Here is a 19,428-nt window from a genome sequence, read left to right as displayed (position 1 = left end):
TGTTGGTTAATTTGCATATCACCCTTTTATTAGACAGGATTATGTATGTTCTTTGCAGCTAATTATTTTATTTAATTAATACTTAAATTTTGTGTTTACATTATATTTTATACTGCAAGGACTTCAAATATAGTCTTTCAACAAATCCATAATGCTTGGTCTTTACCCACAGTGAGCTTTTATAGAAGGATACAAGAAAGTCTGTCTTTTGTACCAAACCATGCCCAATTGTTCTCTATCTGTGATACCAATCAAAAGTTCATCTCTTTAGCTTACAAGAGGAGGAATTCATTTTTTGTCTTAGAAAAAAATTCTGCCTCTTAGATTCTATAACACTTAGGGTTAAGAATCTGTTTAAAGATATTACCACTGTTTATGGTGTTACAAATTATGTAGAATTAAAGTATACGATTTAATTTGATGAGGCCATGTGTGCAGAAAAAGGAATCAAGTCTGGGTTTGACAGTTTCCTTATTTACCTCTCCCTTTCCATTTATAGCAAGAATATTGAGAATTCGCGCAAAATTCCAAGCCAAGTTCCCATAGCAGCACTTAATGTCTGCACACCATTTCCAATTAGAAATAGTTTGTAATGTAACGCAATTTATTCCATTATAATACAGAGTTACTTTAGTGATTTTAATCCTATTTGTGCCAATTAACGTTGCCACGGAAACAATCTCTTGCTAATAATGGCTTCATCTTCAGACACTTAAATCAAAATCCGAAGGTGGACTTAAAGATCGGAGGCCCCTTCTTTTATTTATTTATTTGCTTTCAATTATTCGAGGACATTTCTGGGTGTGCATAGTCATTAGTTTCCTATGACTTCAAGCTACTTCTGACATTTCTGCCTGAAAGATCACTTCCTGTTTTTCCTTTTATGGCTTTTTCTGGGGGCGGGAGTGAGAGGGGCTTTCAGTTAAAGGAGAGAGCACCAGCGCTTTCCATTTCACCCTGCAGCACCGACTTTGCCTGAACTCCAGGATTTGCGCGCTCCCGCCCGGCTGGGCTCTTTTGGCCCCGCGGGCCGCCGTAGCCACGGGAGCAGGGATTGGCTGCGGCGGAAAAGTGCCGCTGCCTCTGCCGTTTCACTTTCGATTTCGTCCCGTTGGCGGAGGCTGGACTTGTGGGGCTCCCTGAGAGGGGATTCCGGGCCCCAGCCACGAGGTGAGCCCGGAGACGCACGGGCCACTCCTAGCCCCGGTATTCCGCCGCCCCGGGCAGGGTGGGGAGCGGCCGCGGAGCCTGCGGGAGGCCGGTCCCGCGAAGGCTGTGCTCGTGGCGCCTGGCGCGGCCGGGAGGTCCGGGGTGGTCGGCGCCGAGATGAGCCCTCCCCGAGCGTCCCTCCCGCGGGGGCGCCTGGACCGCGCGGTGACGAACGGCACCCGCCGGGGCCCCCCGCATCTGGCTTCCGAGTGCACCCCAGGTTGTCCAGGTTCCGCAGGGAACCCCGACTTTAGCCTGGGGATTCGGCGGGAAAGCGGACTCCGAGCACGTCCGCGCTTCGCCGGGGCGTTAGGGCTGCAGGACATTGTCCGCCGGGCCTGAAGCCATCGGGGTGCTTGCACTGGACCCCGGGAATTAGGAGCGGGGCTAGCCCACCTTACCAGGTTGGGGGCGCCCACCTGCAGTTGTCTGGCGTTAAGCTCTGGCCCAGGGCTTGTGTGTGTAGGGGCGCGCGCGTTCCTGGCCGGGGTTCTTGCTCTTGCTTCCAGCATCAGGGTGGTGCAGGTGAGGGGTTCGTGGTAGAGTGTGGTCCCCTTAGTAGTTCAGGCTATTGCAGAAAAATCGAAAATTCCGAAGAGCTCCGTGAGAAAATCATTCTCCGAACCCTTCCACTTACAATTTCTTTGCGTATTTCACTCTTGCATGTGCTCATTTCTCCTTGAGCTAAGATTACCTATTTTATCATTTCACGGTATATTTAGTTTTCCAGTTTTATTTAAAAATTCTTCCTGCCCTCTCTCATCATTTAAAAAAAAATTCTTCCAAATAACATCTCTAATTTTGTGTATTCTTTTGATTAGCTACCTAACCCATCATTATGTATGTCCCCAAAATTACTCAACTATCCCAACTGTGGGGCATTTGGGATATTTGTGAGTTCTTGCTTCATTTTAGCAATACTCTGATAAACTTAAAAAAAAAAAAAAAACCACACACCTGTATTTTAGATTATTTACTTGGACTGGATTCTGAGAAGTGAAATTATTAAATAGGTGCTGCCTCCTAGTAAGGTCTTTTTAGGTCTTCATACACATTGCCAAATTGTTTAACAAAATAGTTCAGTAGTTTACATCATTCCTGTAGGGCTGTGCCTGTTGCACCAAAATTAATGATAGCTGGTAATACATTTCTAATACACCAGCCAGCAAAGGTGAGCCTGTCTTGAGAGTTTTGTTGTTGTTGTTGTTTGTTAAATGGTGGTGTCTGGCAAGTCCACTTCCTTAAATTTTGCGAAGGAATCTTGAGAGGTTATGTTAGTGTGTGTGTATATTATTGGAGTTACTGTGCAGGCTGGCTGACTGTTCGGTCACTTAAGTGATCTTCTAGCATAACTGCCTTATTTTGCAGATGAGGAGCCTGAGGCCTTGAGAGGTGGAATGATGAGTTATCCAAGGCGCACAGCTAATTAAGTAGCAGAGCTGGGATTAGAACTCAGGTGTCCTGCCTCCCAAGTGAGTACTCTTGATGCTGCATCGGTGGTCTCACTGAGCTGTGGCATACTCAACACTAGAATTTGAAGAGATTTTTACATACATCCCTTGGATTAATCTTTCCTCTTACAATTGTACCAAGTAACAGAGATTTCAATCTTCCAAGGGATCTGTGACACTGAAAAATGGGAAAGGGTCCCATTTTCATGGCCAGGACTAGAAATCCTTATTCAGAATGATAACCCCTTCAAGATTTTTTGACAGTAGTTGTTTTTAGATTTTCTTAACTGTGGGATAAAGTATTTAATAAGTTACAATTTATACTCTGTCATCCCGTTAGAACTTAGCTGTTTGTTCTCATTTGTTATACCTTGAAGGTGTTTTGTTTTTTTTTTAACTTGATGTCGAGACCAGAGAACAATGCTCTTTTTGATTTAGGGCTTAATAGCAGTTTCTCACCCGAAATTGACATTTTGGGCCAGTTAATTTTTTGTTTTGGGCTTTCCTATCCTTTGTAGACGGGTAAGCAGTATCCTTGGCCTCTACCTACTAGTATCCTCATTCAGGACAATCCAAAATGCCTCCAGACATTTCCAAATGTCCCTGAGGTTGGGGGGCAAAATCTCTCCTGGTCAAGAACCATTTGTTTACGGGGATTATTTGGGGAACTTTATGTGAATTCCAGTGCCCCTTGCCTAGACAGCCTGACTTTGGGAAGGCTTCAGGAATCTGCATTTTAGCAAGCATCTCTGTTGATTCAGATGCAGGTGCTTCTTGGACAACAAAGAAACATTTCTCCTCTCTCCCTATCTTATTTGGTGGTTAGTAATAGAGATGTTACTCTGTTATAGCTGCTCAGGTGCATGAATGATACTGTATTAGTCACCATACCCATAGTCGGCGAGGGGAGGGACAGGAATTTGTCTTAGCACTGCCCTGAAATGCCCCTTCCACAGCTTGGGCAGTGTGCTTAGGTACGGAGATACCCAAGAAGCTTGGAGCCTACTGTGGGAGACTGGTCCGCTGGGAAGGAGAGCTGTTCTCAGTGTCAGATGTCCTCTCAGACTGATATATTCTGCTAAAGTACATTTACTTGGGTTGTAATGTTATGTTTCATAGCAATATTTTGCTTTTCAAAATTTTTTTTTCACCCTAAGCTGTACTAGTAAATATTCTAAGAGTAGGCAAACATTTCCAGGTAAACATGGCCAAGAAACAAGAATTTACGTGGTTTTTTCCTCAGTGACATAACTCAAAGTCACATTAGAGATATTTCTTTCTGATCGTTATAGTTCTTTGCGGGCTGATTTGCAATGATTTAGGCTCCCTCTCACGGTCTGGCCATCGCCTGGTTCTGCAGGAGAACCGTGACATAGTCCAAAGGGCAGTTGTGCCTTTGCAAGGGCTTGGGTTTTGGGATCAAGCCTTGGTTCTGCTTGCCACCTCACCTGGTGACCTTGAGAACTGCTCAGGACTCTAATGCCTGGCACGGACCTGGATGAGTAAAATTTGGTAGGAAATCTCTGCAGGGCAATTTGCAGATGTTCTCATCTTAGACCTCTCAGAAGCTTCTGCCTTTTAATAGCCATGTGTGAAAATAGGTAATTTAGTTAGAACAAACCGGGGTTGGAGGCAGAGGAGGCATGGAGGGTGATCATGGCGTTAATTTTTAAGGGAGGAGTTTTATCAAGGTGACCCTGCAGAAAGGAGGCCTTTTTCCCCTTACGTGTCTGTGATTCAAGAGGCTGTTCTCTTGCTTCAGAACCGGTCAGAACTGTTCCTTCTGCCTTACCCAATTTCAAAGATGGAAACTTAACCTTTTGTACTCGGATGTCGAGTGTGACTCGACACGATTAGCATTAGAATAAAGGAATCGAGAAAAAAGCAAGCTAGTGCAAAGGGTTAAAGTTACATGAGCCAAGTGATGGGAAAAATTGTGATGTTGAGACCAGTTTACTCATACAAAAATGGATTTATGGGCAAGTCATTAAGTAACAGGGAGTACGGAGGAAACCTAATGAAGATGAATGTAAAAAATATGGTTTCTAAAGTGATGGATAAAATGTGTTTGAAGCAACATCCTCTTTCCAAATAACTCTTAAAATATTTTTCAAGAGATTTGCCAGAATGTAGATGTTCTGGAGAATAAATGAAAAGCTTGGTATTTGTCTCTCCTTTCATGTGGCTTACTACAGTCTATTGAGGAAGAAAAGACTTGTATTAAAAAAAAAAAGAATATAAGACAATAATTGGTGACAGGTTACATCAAATACAACCAGGTGTGAAACTTGATGCCAGAGCAGAGGTGGCACATCTGCACTCTCTCTGAAGTGGACATTGGTACTCCTGCAGGTCTCTGCTTCAGCCCTCCCATGTCCCCGGCCACGGACACAGTCTTTCCCATACCCACCAGTTCATAGGAGTCTCCTAGGCTTGTGCAAACAGATCCCCGGTTCCTACCCTGGTTCTACCGAAGCGGAATCTCCAAGTGGTCCAAAAGGCTCATGTTTGGGAAACGGCCCTGGAGGCTCAAGGCCAAGCTCTTTTAGTCATGCTCCCCAGGAATGTGGCCCTGCTGCTTCTGCGGCGGCAGCTTGCCCTCCTGCCTGTGTAGATTTTCTCCTCACACTGTCCAGTGCCTTTGCCCAGCTTTCTGTCCTTTCAGCTGGTGGACTCCTCCTTCACACTCAGCTCAGGTTCCCCTCCAGAATCCTCTCTGATCTTTCTGTGTGCTGTTCTCTGCAAAATTCTATCCAACTACATACAACTTTAAATTCTCCTTTTACAAGGGTGTGTGTGTGTGTGCGCGCGCGGCCTGCTTCTGAGCATAAATTCTAAGGGTCCAAGGCCATATCTTGTTGGTGTTACATCCCGACCCAGCCTATGTGCCTGCCACTAAGGTGCTGGTGAAAGTTTGAAGTGTTGAAAGCCTTCAGGCAGAAATCGGTGTTAATTGGAGTAAAGATGAGGCTTAATGGCAGAGGTATGATCTTTGATGAGCTTAGAAAATATAGCTGTACTTTTACTTATTCATTCATTCATTTTATTTTTTGTTGATCCTCACCTGAGGATATTTTTTCCATTGATGTTTTAGAAGGAATGGAAGGGAGGCGGAGAGACAGGAAGAGAGAAACTCTATGTGGAGCAACACAGTGATAGGTTGCCTCCCACACAGCCTCCGACTGAGCCTACAACTGAGGTACATGCCCTTGACCAGAATTGAACCCGGGACCCTTCAGTCCACAGCTTGACCTTGTAATAACAGCCAAACCGGTTAGGGCTATAGCTGTACTTTTTTTTTTTTTTAAGGTGATGGGAGATAAGATTTTTAAAATAATAACTATCAGTTAAATAACTAATAGTCTGGGATGAACAAATTGAACTAACAAACAAAATAGAGACAGTCCATAGAGCAGGCTAACAGCTGTTGAGGGGATGGGTTGGGGATGGGGGATGGGGAGATAGAGTAAAAAAGAAAAAACTCATGGACACAGACAACTGTGTGGTGTTTGTTGTGGCGGGGGGAGAAGGAGAAGGCGTGAGAGGGTATGGGGGGATAAATGGTGATGGACTTGGGATAGTGAACACACAGTACAGTACAGGTGATGCATTGTAGAATTGTGCACCTGAAACCAGTATAATTTTGTTAACCAGTGTCACCCCAATAAATTCAACAAAAAGAAAAAATGCAAAAAAACTCACAAACGAACAAAAAACCTTGACACCATCAGTTAAACAACTAATAGGCTAGGTTCATATTCTTTTTTCTGTTGTTAATTGGACAAGGCAGTTAATACTATTCCTGTGAACTAGATTTTCACTTCATGATGCATCTTACTGGTTTTTTAACACAAAATAAACAGCTAGTTTGATCTCGATCTTATACAGAGTATATGAAGAAACTGGCATAATGGGATTTACCATCTGATAGGAAATGAACTTAAGACTCTTGAGTGGAGTCAATATCAGGCCCTCAGGGTTAATAGCCTCTAGATCCATTCATCCACAAACCGGCACAAGTTCAGCACATAAATAAGGCAGTTTATAAATGAATGGGAAGACTTGTTTTTACTAAACTCATTAAAGGTATATAATCTGTTACAGTATTTACTTTGTTCTTTATTTTCCTTGTGTTCAGAACTGCATAACATTGTTGTGTGGTCTGAGTCCTGAATGAATAGTGGTTGTCCAGAGTAGTAGTTGTGATTTTAGTTATCTGTTTAGACTGTGTAGCAAAAAAATACACTGACAGTTCAATGGAAAAGTTAAAATTTGCTGAGCAAAATAATCAGTTGATCACATTAAGATTTTTTTCAGGACTTGGGGAGATGCAGTGGATGAGGAGGTCCAAATAACCCCCAAATTCAAGAGTAGTTTTTGAAACTTGTAGTTTTTGTTATTTAACTTGGGATGCTGACTTCTCTTGGTAAAGAAAATTATTTAACTTAAATTATGAGAATCCTTGAATAGACTTTAAAATATGACTGATTTGAGCTTGAATGTTGGTTTCATCACATTTGGGAGCAAATTATTTCATCTTTCTGTGTGCCTTTATTTTCATTAGGGGATATTAAGACCTTCCCAGGGTTCCAGTAAAGATTAAATTTGGTAGTGTGTATAAGGATCTTAGCAGAGTGCTCTGCATAAATAAAACAAGCATTCAGTAAGTGGGCATGCTGATTTGTGTGTGAGACAGTAGTACAAGAGGTTGAGAACAGGGCCCTTCTACGATGAGGCTATGTCAGAGGGTCGATGTGAGGACTGATGAGATAATGTATGGAAAGTGCCTCGCTTAGTTTCTGGCTCCTAGTAGGTCCTGAAACATGTTAGCTGTTGTGTGGTGGTGGATTAATGTCGAGTCTTCACATGTGCTCCATTGATACTTGGTGTCCTGTAAATATGTTAAGGACTTCAGGCTTTTTTTTGTTCAATAATTAACTTTTGTCCTTGCCTTTATTGCCCCTTTTCAGATTTCTGATCAGGATTGTTACAATGAGTCTACGGAAGCAAACTCCCAGCGACTTCTTAAAGCAAATCATTGGACGACCAGTGGTGGTAAAACTAAATTCTGGAGTAGATTATCGAGGTAATATTTTTCTGCTTCATCCTCACTGGTGTAATTAAATAAGTAGATGTGACTAACTGATTTTTAGCAATCTTTTAAACATACCCAGTGAACCTCAAAAAGCATTGTTTGTCAACAGTTTTTATGCCCACCTCTTTTCTTCCCCTGGATTGATCCCTTTTAGAGACACAACTGACACTAGAGTGTGTGCTTCTGACTTCCGGTGTGGTTTGTGTGGCTCCCGGCTCCTGTCTCTGCTTTGAGAGCCTATGTGCCTAAGTTCCCTGGTACCCTGGTAGCAGCCAAGGATTCCCAGTCACCTCAGGCGTGAATAGCTGGCTGGATACTGAAGAACCGTTGGCACAATAGCGTTTGTTTTGCAGAAGTATTGAAGATTGGCAGCAGCTATTTAGACAGTGTCATTTTACAGCATAAACTTCCCACTCACATAATGTGCGGGTTATCCAAAGACACCTTTCTGTTCTTTTAGAGAATGCTCTTTTTAAGGCTGTGACACTACTAAAATTAATTTTGTGGGTGTCAAATTCCATTTGTTAAAGTCACTAAATTTCTAGTCTTCCAAAATTAAGATATGTTAAATTACCTGGACTAGTTTACAGGTACAGAAAACTAATTCATTAGCAGAGTGTTATGGCCTTTCCTTAGTCTCCTTTTTGAATAATTTTTCATCTCTCTTCTGAATAATGATAGTAATCTCTTGAGCTTTCTTCTCTTTTCACACATGCAAACTTAATTTTATTGAGAGCTTACTGTGGGTCCAGTGAGTACTCAACACTTTAATTTTCATTTTATCTTCATATAAGTCCTTTGAGATCTCTGTAGATTATCCCCACCTGGTAAGAGAGGAACGAGGACTCAGACTCAAGCTTGACACAAACACCTTGCTGTTTATGTACTGTTTTGATTTCTTGATATTAATAACATCTCCAGTTTAAATTGATTTTTTAGTGAAACCAATGGATTATACTGAATAGTGAGATATTATAAAGTCTCTCTTTCTGCTTCTCATCCATGAACTTTTGATGAGCCTAAACGAGTATGTAATAGACTTCTGTGTTCAGCAGATGATTACGGTGAACACTGTGTTCAGTATCTTCTCAGTACCCACTTCATCGAGGAGATCAACCAGCTGGACCTTTTTATCTCTGATCTTTAGGGAAAATTTACCTATTTATAAATGTAATATATGTGGGATTGTTTTTTATAAATTTCAAAGCAAATACTGGAGAAAAGTGTACTCCAGAAGAAAGCCAATTCTCCCAAAATTCTACTACCCAGAGACAATCTGCCTTACCAACTGGATCTGTCTCCATATAAGCATAGTTTTACATCAGTGGGATCAGCTATACATGCACCCTGATTTTTTTTTTAATATTAAAAAATATGTTCAGATCTCTGACAATATAAAGTATCTAATGACTGCATGGGGTTATCTTGTGTGGATGTACCACAATTTTGTGTTAATTTTTAACCAATTCCCCATGAATGCGCATTTAAGGGGTTACCAGTTTTGTTATTATAAACATATTTGCTCCTTTGACATATATCTTGAGCATTTGTTCAAGTGTTTCTTTAGAATCAATTCCCTAGGCTAAGATTTCTGAGTCAAAGAGCATTGGAGCAGAGGATTCATTCTTCTTTAGGCTCTCACCAACCCTTGTATTAGGTTTTTTTCCCAACTTTTTCATTCTAATTGACAACAAGTAATATCTCATTTTATTTATATTTCTCTGTTTACTAGTGAGGCTAAATAACCTTTCACATAGGTAGTAGTCATAACTTTTCACTCTTTCTGAATGTCTGCTCATGGCTTCTATACTATTAAAGCAAAGTGTTGTACACTGTTGAGAGTATTACTACACAGAGTGCTCTCATTTTGTGGTTAAATACTACTAATAAAAACCAGCTCTTTGTAGCAATTTCTCTTTAACTTTGAAAAAAACTTTATTTTCTGATATTTATAGTAGTTAACACTTAGAGAAAGGAAGGTGTTACAATTATAAACTCCTGGCACCTTTTTCTTAAAAAAAAACCTTTCCTTTGAGAATAGCTATTTTTATTAGAAGTGAATATTTAATTCTGAAATGTTCTTGATGCATTTTCAAACAGATTTGCAGATCAGGTCTCAGAAGTTTTTTGCTCTTTTACGATTGTGGTTTAATTGTAAAATTAATACAGCAGGAAATAAACTAAAGTTGTATCATAAACTTTTTGATAGGAGGTAATTGTTAATGTTCAGAATCCATTGTGATTCTCTGAAAGCTTCCAGTTTTTAGCAGAATTCTTTTAGGTGAATGTTTTGTGCTCTCATTACACACATACAATTTTGAAAAGAAACTTGTTTAGAGGAGAATGGGGGCAGAGGCAGGGAGTGAGGAGCATACTAACGAAATTGAGACTAAATGAAATTGTTGACTTGGTTAATTGAATCTAATCTGTAGTATTTGCTTTCACTTAAATTATTTCTCTAGAAAATACCACTTTAAGTTAGAGATTCAGTTTTGAAAACTATTCACCCAGTTTCCTTGAAAGTTCCCTAGAATGTTTGTGGCCATTTTTCTTTATTAGTCTGGATTTGAAATATTATAACTGTAACAAACAGAAAGGGATGTGTTATAATGCAATATGTTGCCTTGTATTCTCAAGCTGCTCTTCACTGTGAGTCACAGCTTTAAGTTGTTCCTTCAGGAGCACCTGCTGTCTCCTCTTTTATTATTTTAACAGATTGTGGAGACTTCCTCTTAACCTTGGAGTACATTCATTTGCTGCAGTAGTTGTTGTGAAAGAATGAAATAAATCTGCCAGACCCGTATTTCACTTAGTGGCTAAAGTAAGAAATGCCTCTGGAAGTGAGGAGAATTGGCTAATGGTCATTTGCTCCCGCATAATTGCCCACTCCTTTTTTTAGTTTTCAATGAATGGTATTTTATTTGGCATATTCTTATAATGTTACTTTTGTGAAGGCTTTAAAAGTTCATTGTTTTTCCTACTTTCATGCTGTATGCTGCTTAGCTTTTATTCAGATGGACATTAAATAAAGGCATTTTTCTATGCTTCCATCTATTCAGTGTCGTTTACAGTGTGAATTTTTATATTAAGCATGTAAGAGCTAATGAATGGAAAGATGGTCAGCTCTAAGGTATACCCTGTAATTTTCAATTCTCGCTTGCTTTGTATATCTTCTCTTTGACTCAATCTGTCTGCAGGAGTCCTGGCTTGTCTGGATGGCTACATGAATATAGCCTTGGAGCAGACGGAAGAATATGTAAATGGACAACTGAAGAATAAGTATGGGGATGCATTTATCCGAGGAAACAATGGTAATATTCCTTCACTCTGTAGTGTCCTTGTACAACATCTGAACTAAGCCTTTGTGTTTATAGTCGGGATCACCAACGGGTTTTCTAGATAACTTAAAAGTTCAGTTTTAGTTTTACTTTTAAATTCTTATACTTCAGATCTTCAGTGTGACCAGTTTATTTTTAGTAGCTTCATGGAATTTTGGGACTAAAAATTCTCCCCTGCCCTTACTGAGGGGCATTGGTATACTGGCCCGAACTCTTTCTGTTGAATACAGTTTATTCTATTCCCCCAACACTGCCTCTCACACTGGAATCTGGGGCTGTAAGAATGGCCAGTGTTTCCCTGCTAGCTTTGGTTTGTATCACTTGGCAGTTAGCTTGTCCTATTTGTCCTTTCTTAATCATTTAAATGCTCTCTGTGGAGATTGTATCTTTTAATTTGACAAAAATGACAAAACAGGAAATATGGTTCTAAAGTTACTCAGCTTTTTTAACAGCTAATATATGGTTGTGATTATTATGTTTACTTTTAAGTACCTCGTTTAAAAACACATTACCACTAAAGTAATATATGAATTTTTTAGGGGGAAGGAGAAGACTTCAAAAGTATGGCAATTATCCCTTGACCCCTTCCCACTTTTTGTTCCCATTCCCCAAATGGAGCTCTGAGACTCCTGAGTTTGGATTTTTTATTGGTGTGCGTTCTTCAGTTCTGGATAATTCCCTCAGCCCCTTTGCTGTGAACTCAGCGCCCTGACTTAGTGTGGGTATTCTATCTCCTGGTCGTACAGTGCCATATTTTCCCATATCTTCATATATAAGCTTTTTAGTTCTAACATAGAGTTTCGCTTCTCATTTTTCATACTGTTCTTATTTGATCTCTTACACTTACTAAGAAATGTTACGACTTTTCATAACATTTCAAGACAACTGATAGCAGTCAGTTGCAGGTTCTGTAAGTGATAGGGTGGGTCCTGTCACATGCATACAACATGTAGACCATGTCCAATTTCCCAGGATGTTTTTACTGTCATTTTGATGCTTCTCTTCATATATCTTTTCCATGATGTAATAGTTAATAATCAGTGGTAGTTATTTTTAGACTCCCACATTCACGTCCTAGACTCTTAAAGAGGATCTTGGCTTACTTGATTAATCTGTGCTACTAGAGGCCCCATGCATGAAATTTGTGCACTGGGGGTGGGAGGGGGAGTTCCCTCTTGTAGTCCGGGAGCCCTCAGGGGATGTCTGACTGATGAGGAGTGGGCCTAAGCTGTCAGTTGGACATCCTTAGCCCTGCTGCGGAGGCGGGAGAGGCTCCCACCACCACCACTGCACTCGCCAGCTGTGAGCCCCTCTTCTGGCTGAGCGGCACTCCCCCTGTGGGAGCGCACTGACCACCAGGGGGCAGCTCCTGCGTTGAGCAGGATCAGGCCGAAATCGGCTCTCCGACATCCTCCAAGGGTTCCTGGATTGCAAGAGGGCACAGGCCAGGCGGAAGAACCCCACCAGTACACAGTCGGGGTCAGGGAGAGACCGCGGGAGGAGTCCAGGGCATGTCCAGCCCGTCTCACTCAGGCCCGATTGGCCGGACCCCAGCAGCAAGCTAACCTACTGGTCGGAGCATCTGCACCCTGGTGGTCAGTGCACTTCATAGCGAGTGGTTGAGCGGCCTTAGCATATCATTAGCATATTATGCTTTGATTGGTTGAATGGACGACCAGACACTTAGAATATTAGGCTTTTATTATATAGGATGACCTTTGATCAAGATATCTCTAAATTTCCCTGTGAACAAATCTGTCAGAATCTGAGTAGGTGGGGATGGTGAACCAGCGTAGCATTTTGTCTTACATCCTGTCTTATTCTTAGGACCACCTCTCCTGAAGAGTCAGTTTGGGTGGTCCCAGGAAGCCTAGCAAAGCAGCACTTTGGCAACACCAGGGAACTCAGAAAAAGAACTTTTTTTAAAATAACAAACTCCTCAGCTCTTGTTTATCCTGTTGCAATTATAAAATTAGACAGCAACTTTAGAGTTTCTGTTGAGGAAATGGGTGAAAATATGTTCTTTATTCGTAATCTGAATCTAGCCTCATAAAATTTATTGATTTACTTTACTTCAAGCATAATTGATATGCCTATAATTATAAAACATTTTTGTATTCTGGTAACTTTCACATACATTTTGTTTTATCCTTCTGGTCACAAAAGTAAGTCAGCTAAGACTAGAACACAGTCCTATATAACATCAAACCAAGTCTAGATTCATAAAATTAGTCTTAACCCTTTGCACTCGCTTGCTTTTTTCTCGATTCCTTTATTCTAATGCTAACCGTGTCGAGTCACACTCGACATGCGAGTGCAAAAGGTTAAAGTAGTTCTAGGGTTTATTGTGTAGTATGAAAATTTTCTGTCAGATTTGCAGAGGTGTCAGGCCAAAATCTGTTGCTTTTAAAACTTACTGTTATAATACCTAAGAACATTTCTTCAATGTCTGTCTGTTTTGTTTTGTTTCTTTCAGTGTTATACATAAGCACACAGAAGAGAAGGATGTGAAGGCGTCAAGTGTACAGCACTCTTCGGACCTGGATATATTTTTTTATGAGATCTTTTTGGTTTTTTTATATAATTTGTCGTATTTCATAATAATTGGTGATTTTTCAATTACTAAGTAGAAACAATAATGGTGATTTTTCACTGGCGGGAGTAAGATAAATGTATAAAGTTGTGGATTTAATTGTAAAGATTTCTTTCATATTTAAGTTTCAGTCATTTTTTTACCTCTGTGTCTGTGCAGAATGCAAAAAGAATTAAAGAAAAAGAAAGATCTTTGTTTCTCCCTACATGACTTTTAAATCATTTGGTTTGATTGCTTTACTTAGCTGACTAAAATGATGCACAGGATGATAATTCAAACATCGTAGAGATGTCCCTTTAAACATTCTACAAAGCCACCCAGTTTCAGTCTGAGGGTCCATGAGGTCAGAAGCTCAGCCCCTGACACAGTCACCTGATAGAAAATAGCATCAAGGACCTAGGAGGGGCTCTTCCATAGAAGGGAGTGGGAATCTGACTTGATTTGGGGGAGAAATTTGAAAGGTTCCCAATATGCTGGTTGGGTGAAAACGTTCCATTTAAGCCACGGCTGCCCGCAGTCACCTCGCATCTCCTCGTGCGCTGTTCGACCTGCTGGATTCCCTTGCTCCCTTTCCGGAGCACTGGCATCAGTGTCACTCACTTTGTGAACACACCCGGGGAGGACCTGGTCCATCTCATCCGTCTGGTGGTCATCTAGATTAAAGCACAGCTTAGGGTTGTAAACAGTCAGGTTTCAGTTGCGGAGCTGACTGGGGACAATCTCTCCTCACTCCTGCCCACGGAGGGGCCTCCGGAAGCCTTCCTCAAGTGGCAGCTGTGTGCAGTGGCCGCGGTCCAGGAGCCAAGCACCAGCGTGCACAGCAGTGGCACAAGGCGGCCCCTCTGCGGTACGTGACCCTGCTGAGGGGGGTTCACAAGTTACTAATGAGATTTCCACAACCCTGCTTTATTCTCTGAACAGTTTATGCTGTCTCGGGACAACAAATGTATCTGGGCCCTGTGGTTGAGTGAACACCAGACAATTGTGTGAATGTTGTATTGGCCTTCCTCCTCCCGCTCTCCCCAGTCTAAACAATTGCTTGCTTGAAGGATTGGGGGGCCGGATCAGGAAGTAGGGGAAAGGGGCGGTGCTGGTTCTGGAGAGGTACGTGTGGCACTTTGTCTTGTTTCGTTTTAAAGATCATAGAGTAAGTGGAAACAATTATTTTTTAATTAATAACTTGAGAAAGGTGAACAAACATTTGCAAGGTTTATCTGTGTGTACACCAAAAATACACTATGCTGTGCTTCAGTAATTTATCACTGCTTGACAGGGGCTTGAAAAGGAACCAGTCTGTAAGTACAAATCTCCAATTTGCTCTTTTATAAACGACTTCTTTTAGGGAGAAAATGGATGTCCCTCCAAGTGGAGCATGCATGTTCTCATTTGTTTCCTAGGATCTGCGGGGCTGCCAGGTTACTGGGCCCTTCATTCACTTACACCAGCTGCTTCTGAAAGCAATTCCGTTGTTATCTCCCAGCAATCTGTAGCATCCTATTTGTGCTACCTTCCTCCCTGGCCTCCTTTTCGGTGTATGTCTTTATTTCCCCCTTGCCATCTCTCTATTTTAATAGCTCTACAGTGGGTAGTGTTTTCAACCATGGAACTACTTCTAATCAAGATTGACTTTGGGAAATGCTACCGTTTTTATGGTAATAACGGGCCGTATTATGCACTGTACCCAACGCAAGCTGTCCCCTGTGTATGCCTTCACATAGTAGAACCGTGAGAAAAGTGTAACTGCTAAAATTACTTTTTTTCTTAACTGTAGTCTCCTAGAGGTCAGGGAATGCTTTCCAATTGCATCGCAGCGAAGGCGTTTGTTCTAAGTTGAATAATTTTTCGCTTGAGTAAATATATATTCCCTCCCCCCAAACCCTGGCTGCTATGCTCTTTTTCTTTGTTCTACGACAAAACAGAATGTTGAGTGAGAAACAGCAATTGTGCTTAATTTTTTAGACTATTTGACTTCATGTTCTGTTTTCGTCTTCTGAGCTGTTCCTTGGCTAATCTTCCAACAAGTCGAATTGATTCTGACTTCAAAACTGTTTATCCCAAAACAGAGCTGTTGACAAGTACAAATACAGATGGCAGACACGTGGCATGATTTTCCTGTTCTCATCTCAGCATCCAGCAAGGGAATGTGACTGAGAGATGGTTTACAGCTTAAGCTTTTTTATTCAGGGGAATGTGGAGTGTGCTTAATTACGTGACAAATAGTAACAAGTGACTAAGGGATTTCCTTAAGGTCTGAAGTCTCAGCAGCATTGACTTGCAGTGTATGGTTTATCGCCCGGGAGGCTATAATAATCTGTAAGAAGAGGAGCAACCTCTGGGGGGAAACTGCCTGAGAATTGCCCTGACACCAGCGACCTCAGTACAGCATTCCAGGCCGAAGGGCCAGTCTGTTCCCTGAGTGTGGATGACACTGACCTTTGACCTCAGAGCACATGACCCTCGAGGATTGGCTAGCTCCTCTATTGAGAGGTAAATCCCAACCCATTCTGTGGCCAGGATTATTCTTTACAGCCAAACTGCATAACCATTCTTCTCTTCACAAAAAGACATTGTTGCCAAAAGGAGGACAAAGTTTTGTCTCAGGTGACCTTGTTTCTGGAGGTCTGTACTCGCCGCATGGCTCTGAGCACCTTTACTAAGACTGACCCGATCATTGTTGAGCTGGACTCCACTCACGAGTTGCAGGGTTAGTCCTGACCGCTCTGGGGTCTGAATGCCCAGCAACTACTTTCATTCCAATAGCCGCTGCCTGTTTGTGCCAGTACACAGCCATGCAGCACTGAGTGTCTATGTTAACTGACCAGCTTTGACTCACCAGTTGGAGTCCAGTTTGCCAAAGTGGGGCCAAGACTTCAGATGGGGACAGGAGGTGACACTAACTGATGTCTGCCCTGCTCCTTTGTTAGTCTGCTTCCCTTGTCTGGGGGATGGCGGGTTTGATAAAGTGGTAACAGAAGTCAATTTAGCATTTATTGAATGACAACTGTAGGCAGGGTACTGTGCGAGGCCTTGTGGGGCATTGAAGTAAAGGCTACCTGGTTCATTGCCTCCATACTGAGTTTGTAGATTTGGGTATTTATGGAAAAAAAAAAAAGTGGTGCTATCCATTCTTTTTGTCTAATTGGGTCAAAATTTTGAGAATTCATTTTAAAATCAGAACACTTTAGATGGATTTGATAATCTCAACCATATGTTCGTGTCTTGAGATTCCAGATAACCTCAGGACTAGATAATTTTGAAAATGATTGTCTCCATCTGTTTATCTCATTTCCCCACAGGCCCGTGTGGTTCAACCTCCATCTTGACACTTATTTTTCCACCTAGCAAAAGCCAGCTTTTCTGTTTTGTTTCATCTGCCTTATTGAAAGATTTTCTTTTCTTAGTAGTAATTTGGGACTTATAGCAGCTAGAAGGTGGACACATTCTAGGATCTTCATAAAAGTATAAAATATTTGACAGTTGGTTAGACTAGTTCTCGAGGTCTTGTTTACAAAATGTTCATATCCATATGGGCTCCATTTATTCCAAGTTTTATAATGGAATTGATGCTGGTGGGTTTGGCAAAATATTGTAACAATAGTGTGGACTAAAGGGGAGCCAGTTAGTGAAAAGTTTACATAAAATCATTTTAGAAAAACTTATGCCATCATGTGAATGCACACAGTATTCCATATCACTATTCATTGTCCATATCAAATAGTCCTACTGAAATTGCAACAATGAAAAAATCAAAAATTTGCAATCAGCATGTTGAGTGGTGTATCATAAACAACCCCAAATCGCAGTTTTTTGAAATGACAACGATTCTCTTTAGTGCTCTACCCTGGGTCCCAGGCTGAGGGAGGCAGCACCTTAAGTCTCGACCACATCAGCATGACTCAAAGCTTGTTGCCACAGGGGAGAGCATAAAGAACCTCAGTGGTTAGAGTGTCAGCCCACACACCAAAGGGTCACAGGTTCGATTCCCGGTCAAGGGCATGCATGGGAATTGCAGGTTCCATCCCTGGCCCCCAGCCCTTGTCAGGGCACTTTTGGGGAGGCAACTAATCCATCTCTTCCCTCCTTCCCTCCCTCCCTCTCTCCCTTCCACTTTCTCTAAAAATTCAGTGGAAAAAATACCCTTGGGTGAGGATTAACCAAAATAATACTTTTTAAAAATCATGTCCTGGCTCTTCAATGCTTTTGCTTAGAAGTGGTACCGGCCACTCACTCCATTTTAGCCAAAGCAAGTTACATGACCATAGTTTACTTTCAAGTTTTCAGGAACGTGTAATCTTTTCATGGACCCAGAAGGAGAGAAAACCAGAAATATTTGTGAGCAATGGTAATATCTACCCCAGTATAGGTATTAAGGTTCACAAAAGAAACAGAACCAATGGGGGCGGGGGAGGGGGGAGGGTGTGTCTGTGTATGGAGAGAGGAAGAGAGGTTTATTTAAGGAATTGGCTCACACAAGTCCAAAATACAGTGGTGGCTGGCAGGTTGGAGACCTGGGGAAGGGATGCAGTCCAAGTCCAAAGGCAGGCTGCTGGCAGAATCGCCCCTTCTTTTTCTATTAAGTCCTTCAACTGATTGGGTTTAGCCCACCCACATCATGGAGGGCCATCTGCTTTACTCAAATTCTGCCAATTTATATGTTAATCTCATCTAAAAATATTTTACAGAAACACCTAGAATATTTGACCAAATATCTATGCACTGTGGCCTAGCCCATTTTTCTCCCAATGGTCCATAAAGATAATGAGGCCCAGCTGGTGTGGCCCTGGTCGAGCGTTGATGTATGAACCAGGAGGTCGCGGTTCGATTCCCAGCTGGGGCACATGCCCGGGTTGCAGGCTCAATCCCCCATGTGGGGCATGCAGAAAGCAGCTGATCAGTGATTCTTGTTCATCATTGATGTTTCTAACCCTCTCACATTAAACCCAGTCAAGGAGAAGGGGAACATTGGGAAAGCTCTCAGAAATGAACTGTTCGGCTTTGCTGTGTCACCTAGTTCCTTCTAGCTTTCCTTAATCTTTTAGCTCAAATGTGTTTTGTGAAAAGTCCAGTATTCCCAAGGCAGCCTGATTGGTTGCTGCCCGATCAATGGATTGAGGTCTTGGGAAAACTGCCACCTGTGACCAATCAATCCTGGTGAGAGGGGGAGGTTGTGGCTTGGTGTGTGGGGACTCTCCCCAGGGCTGAGGTGAGGGCAGATGAGCTCTGGAGAAGTGTGCCCAGGCCTTAATATGCGTAAGAACCACAGGGGAGGGGTGGCTTGTTAAAATGCGAAGCCAACTCGGTGGATATGCAGTGGGGCCTGAGGGTCTGCACTCCACGAGCTCCTGGCCATGGGGATGCTGCTGGCCCAGGGACCACACTTTGAACCGTGAGACTCTACAGGGGTTGCAGTCAGGGCACAGATTACAATGTGCTCAATACATCCCTCTTATCCTAGAATGTTCTTTCTTCATTGACAAGAAAAACTCGTGGAAGATGCATTTCAGATGTAACCTCTGTGAAAGGTGGGGTTCTCATAGAGTTCATCTCATCTAACACCTTTAAAAAATCCCTTTCACCTAATACTTACTTGTGTCTATCTGTCACCTCCATTTTTTTTCTTTGTTCTGCTTTTTTACTTACACACAGTTTTTGTTTATGTGAGGGTTTGGTGCGCAGTCTATGAATTTTAACAAGTGCATGCCATTGTGTGAGCACCACAGGCCTTTCAGAATAGTGTCATCG

General features: G+C 41.9%; 1 protein-coding gene across 2 annotated transcripts; it reads left to right on the top strand.

Moving 5' to 3' along the window:
• Positions 1-987: 987 nt before the first annotated feature.
• On the top strand, positions 988-13,891 carry LSM6 (LSM6 homolog, U6 small nuclear RNA and mRNA degradation associated). 2 transcript variants are annotated; one of them, XM_028151344.2, is made up of 5 exons: positions 988-1,170; positions 2,578-2,681; positions 7,631-7,746; positions 10,953-11,066; positions 13,570-13,891. In XM_028151344.2, exons 3-5 carry the CDS (start codon positions 7,653-7,655, stop codon positions 13,602-13,604), a joined length of 243 nt encoding a protein of 80 aa, XP_028007145.1. In that variant the 5' UTR covers positions 988-1,170; positions 2,578-2,681; positions 7,631-7,652; the 3' UTR covers positions 13,605-13,891. The 2 variants fall into 2 exon arrangements, with proteins under 2 accessions (XP_028007145.1, XP_008142118.1); XM_008143896.3 differs by lacking the exon at positions 2,578-2,681 and having other exon boundaries at positions 989-1,170.
• Positions 13,892-19,428: the final 5,537 nt, after the last annotated feature.

Source organism: Eptesicus fuscus, chromosome 6 (assembly GCF_027574615.1).
Source record: "Eptesicus fuscus isolate TK198812 chromosome 6, DD_ASM_mEF_20220401, whole genome shotgun sequence".
Lineage (NCBI taxonomy): Eukaryota > Metazoa > Chordata > Mammalia > Chiroptera > Vespertilionidae > Eptesicus > Eptesicus fuscus.
Note: the sequence above shows the minus strand (reverse complement) of the source record. Positions and strands in the feature narration are given on the sequence as shown.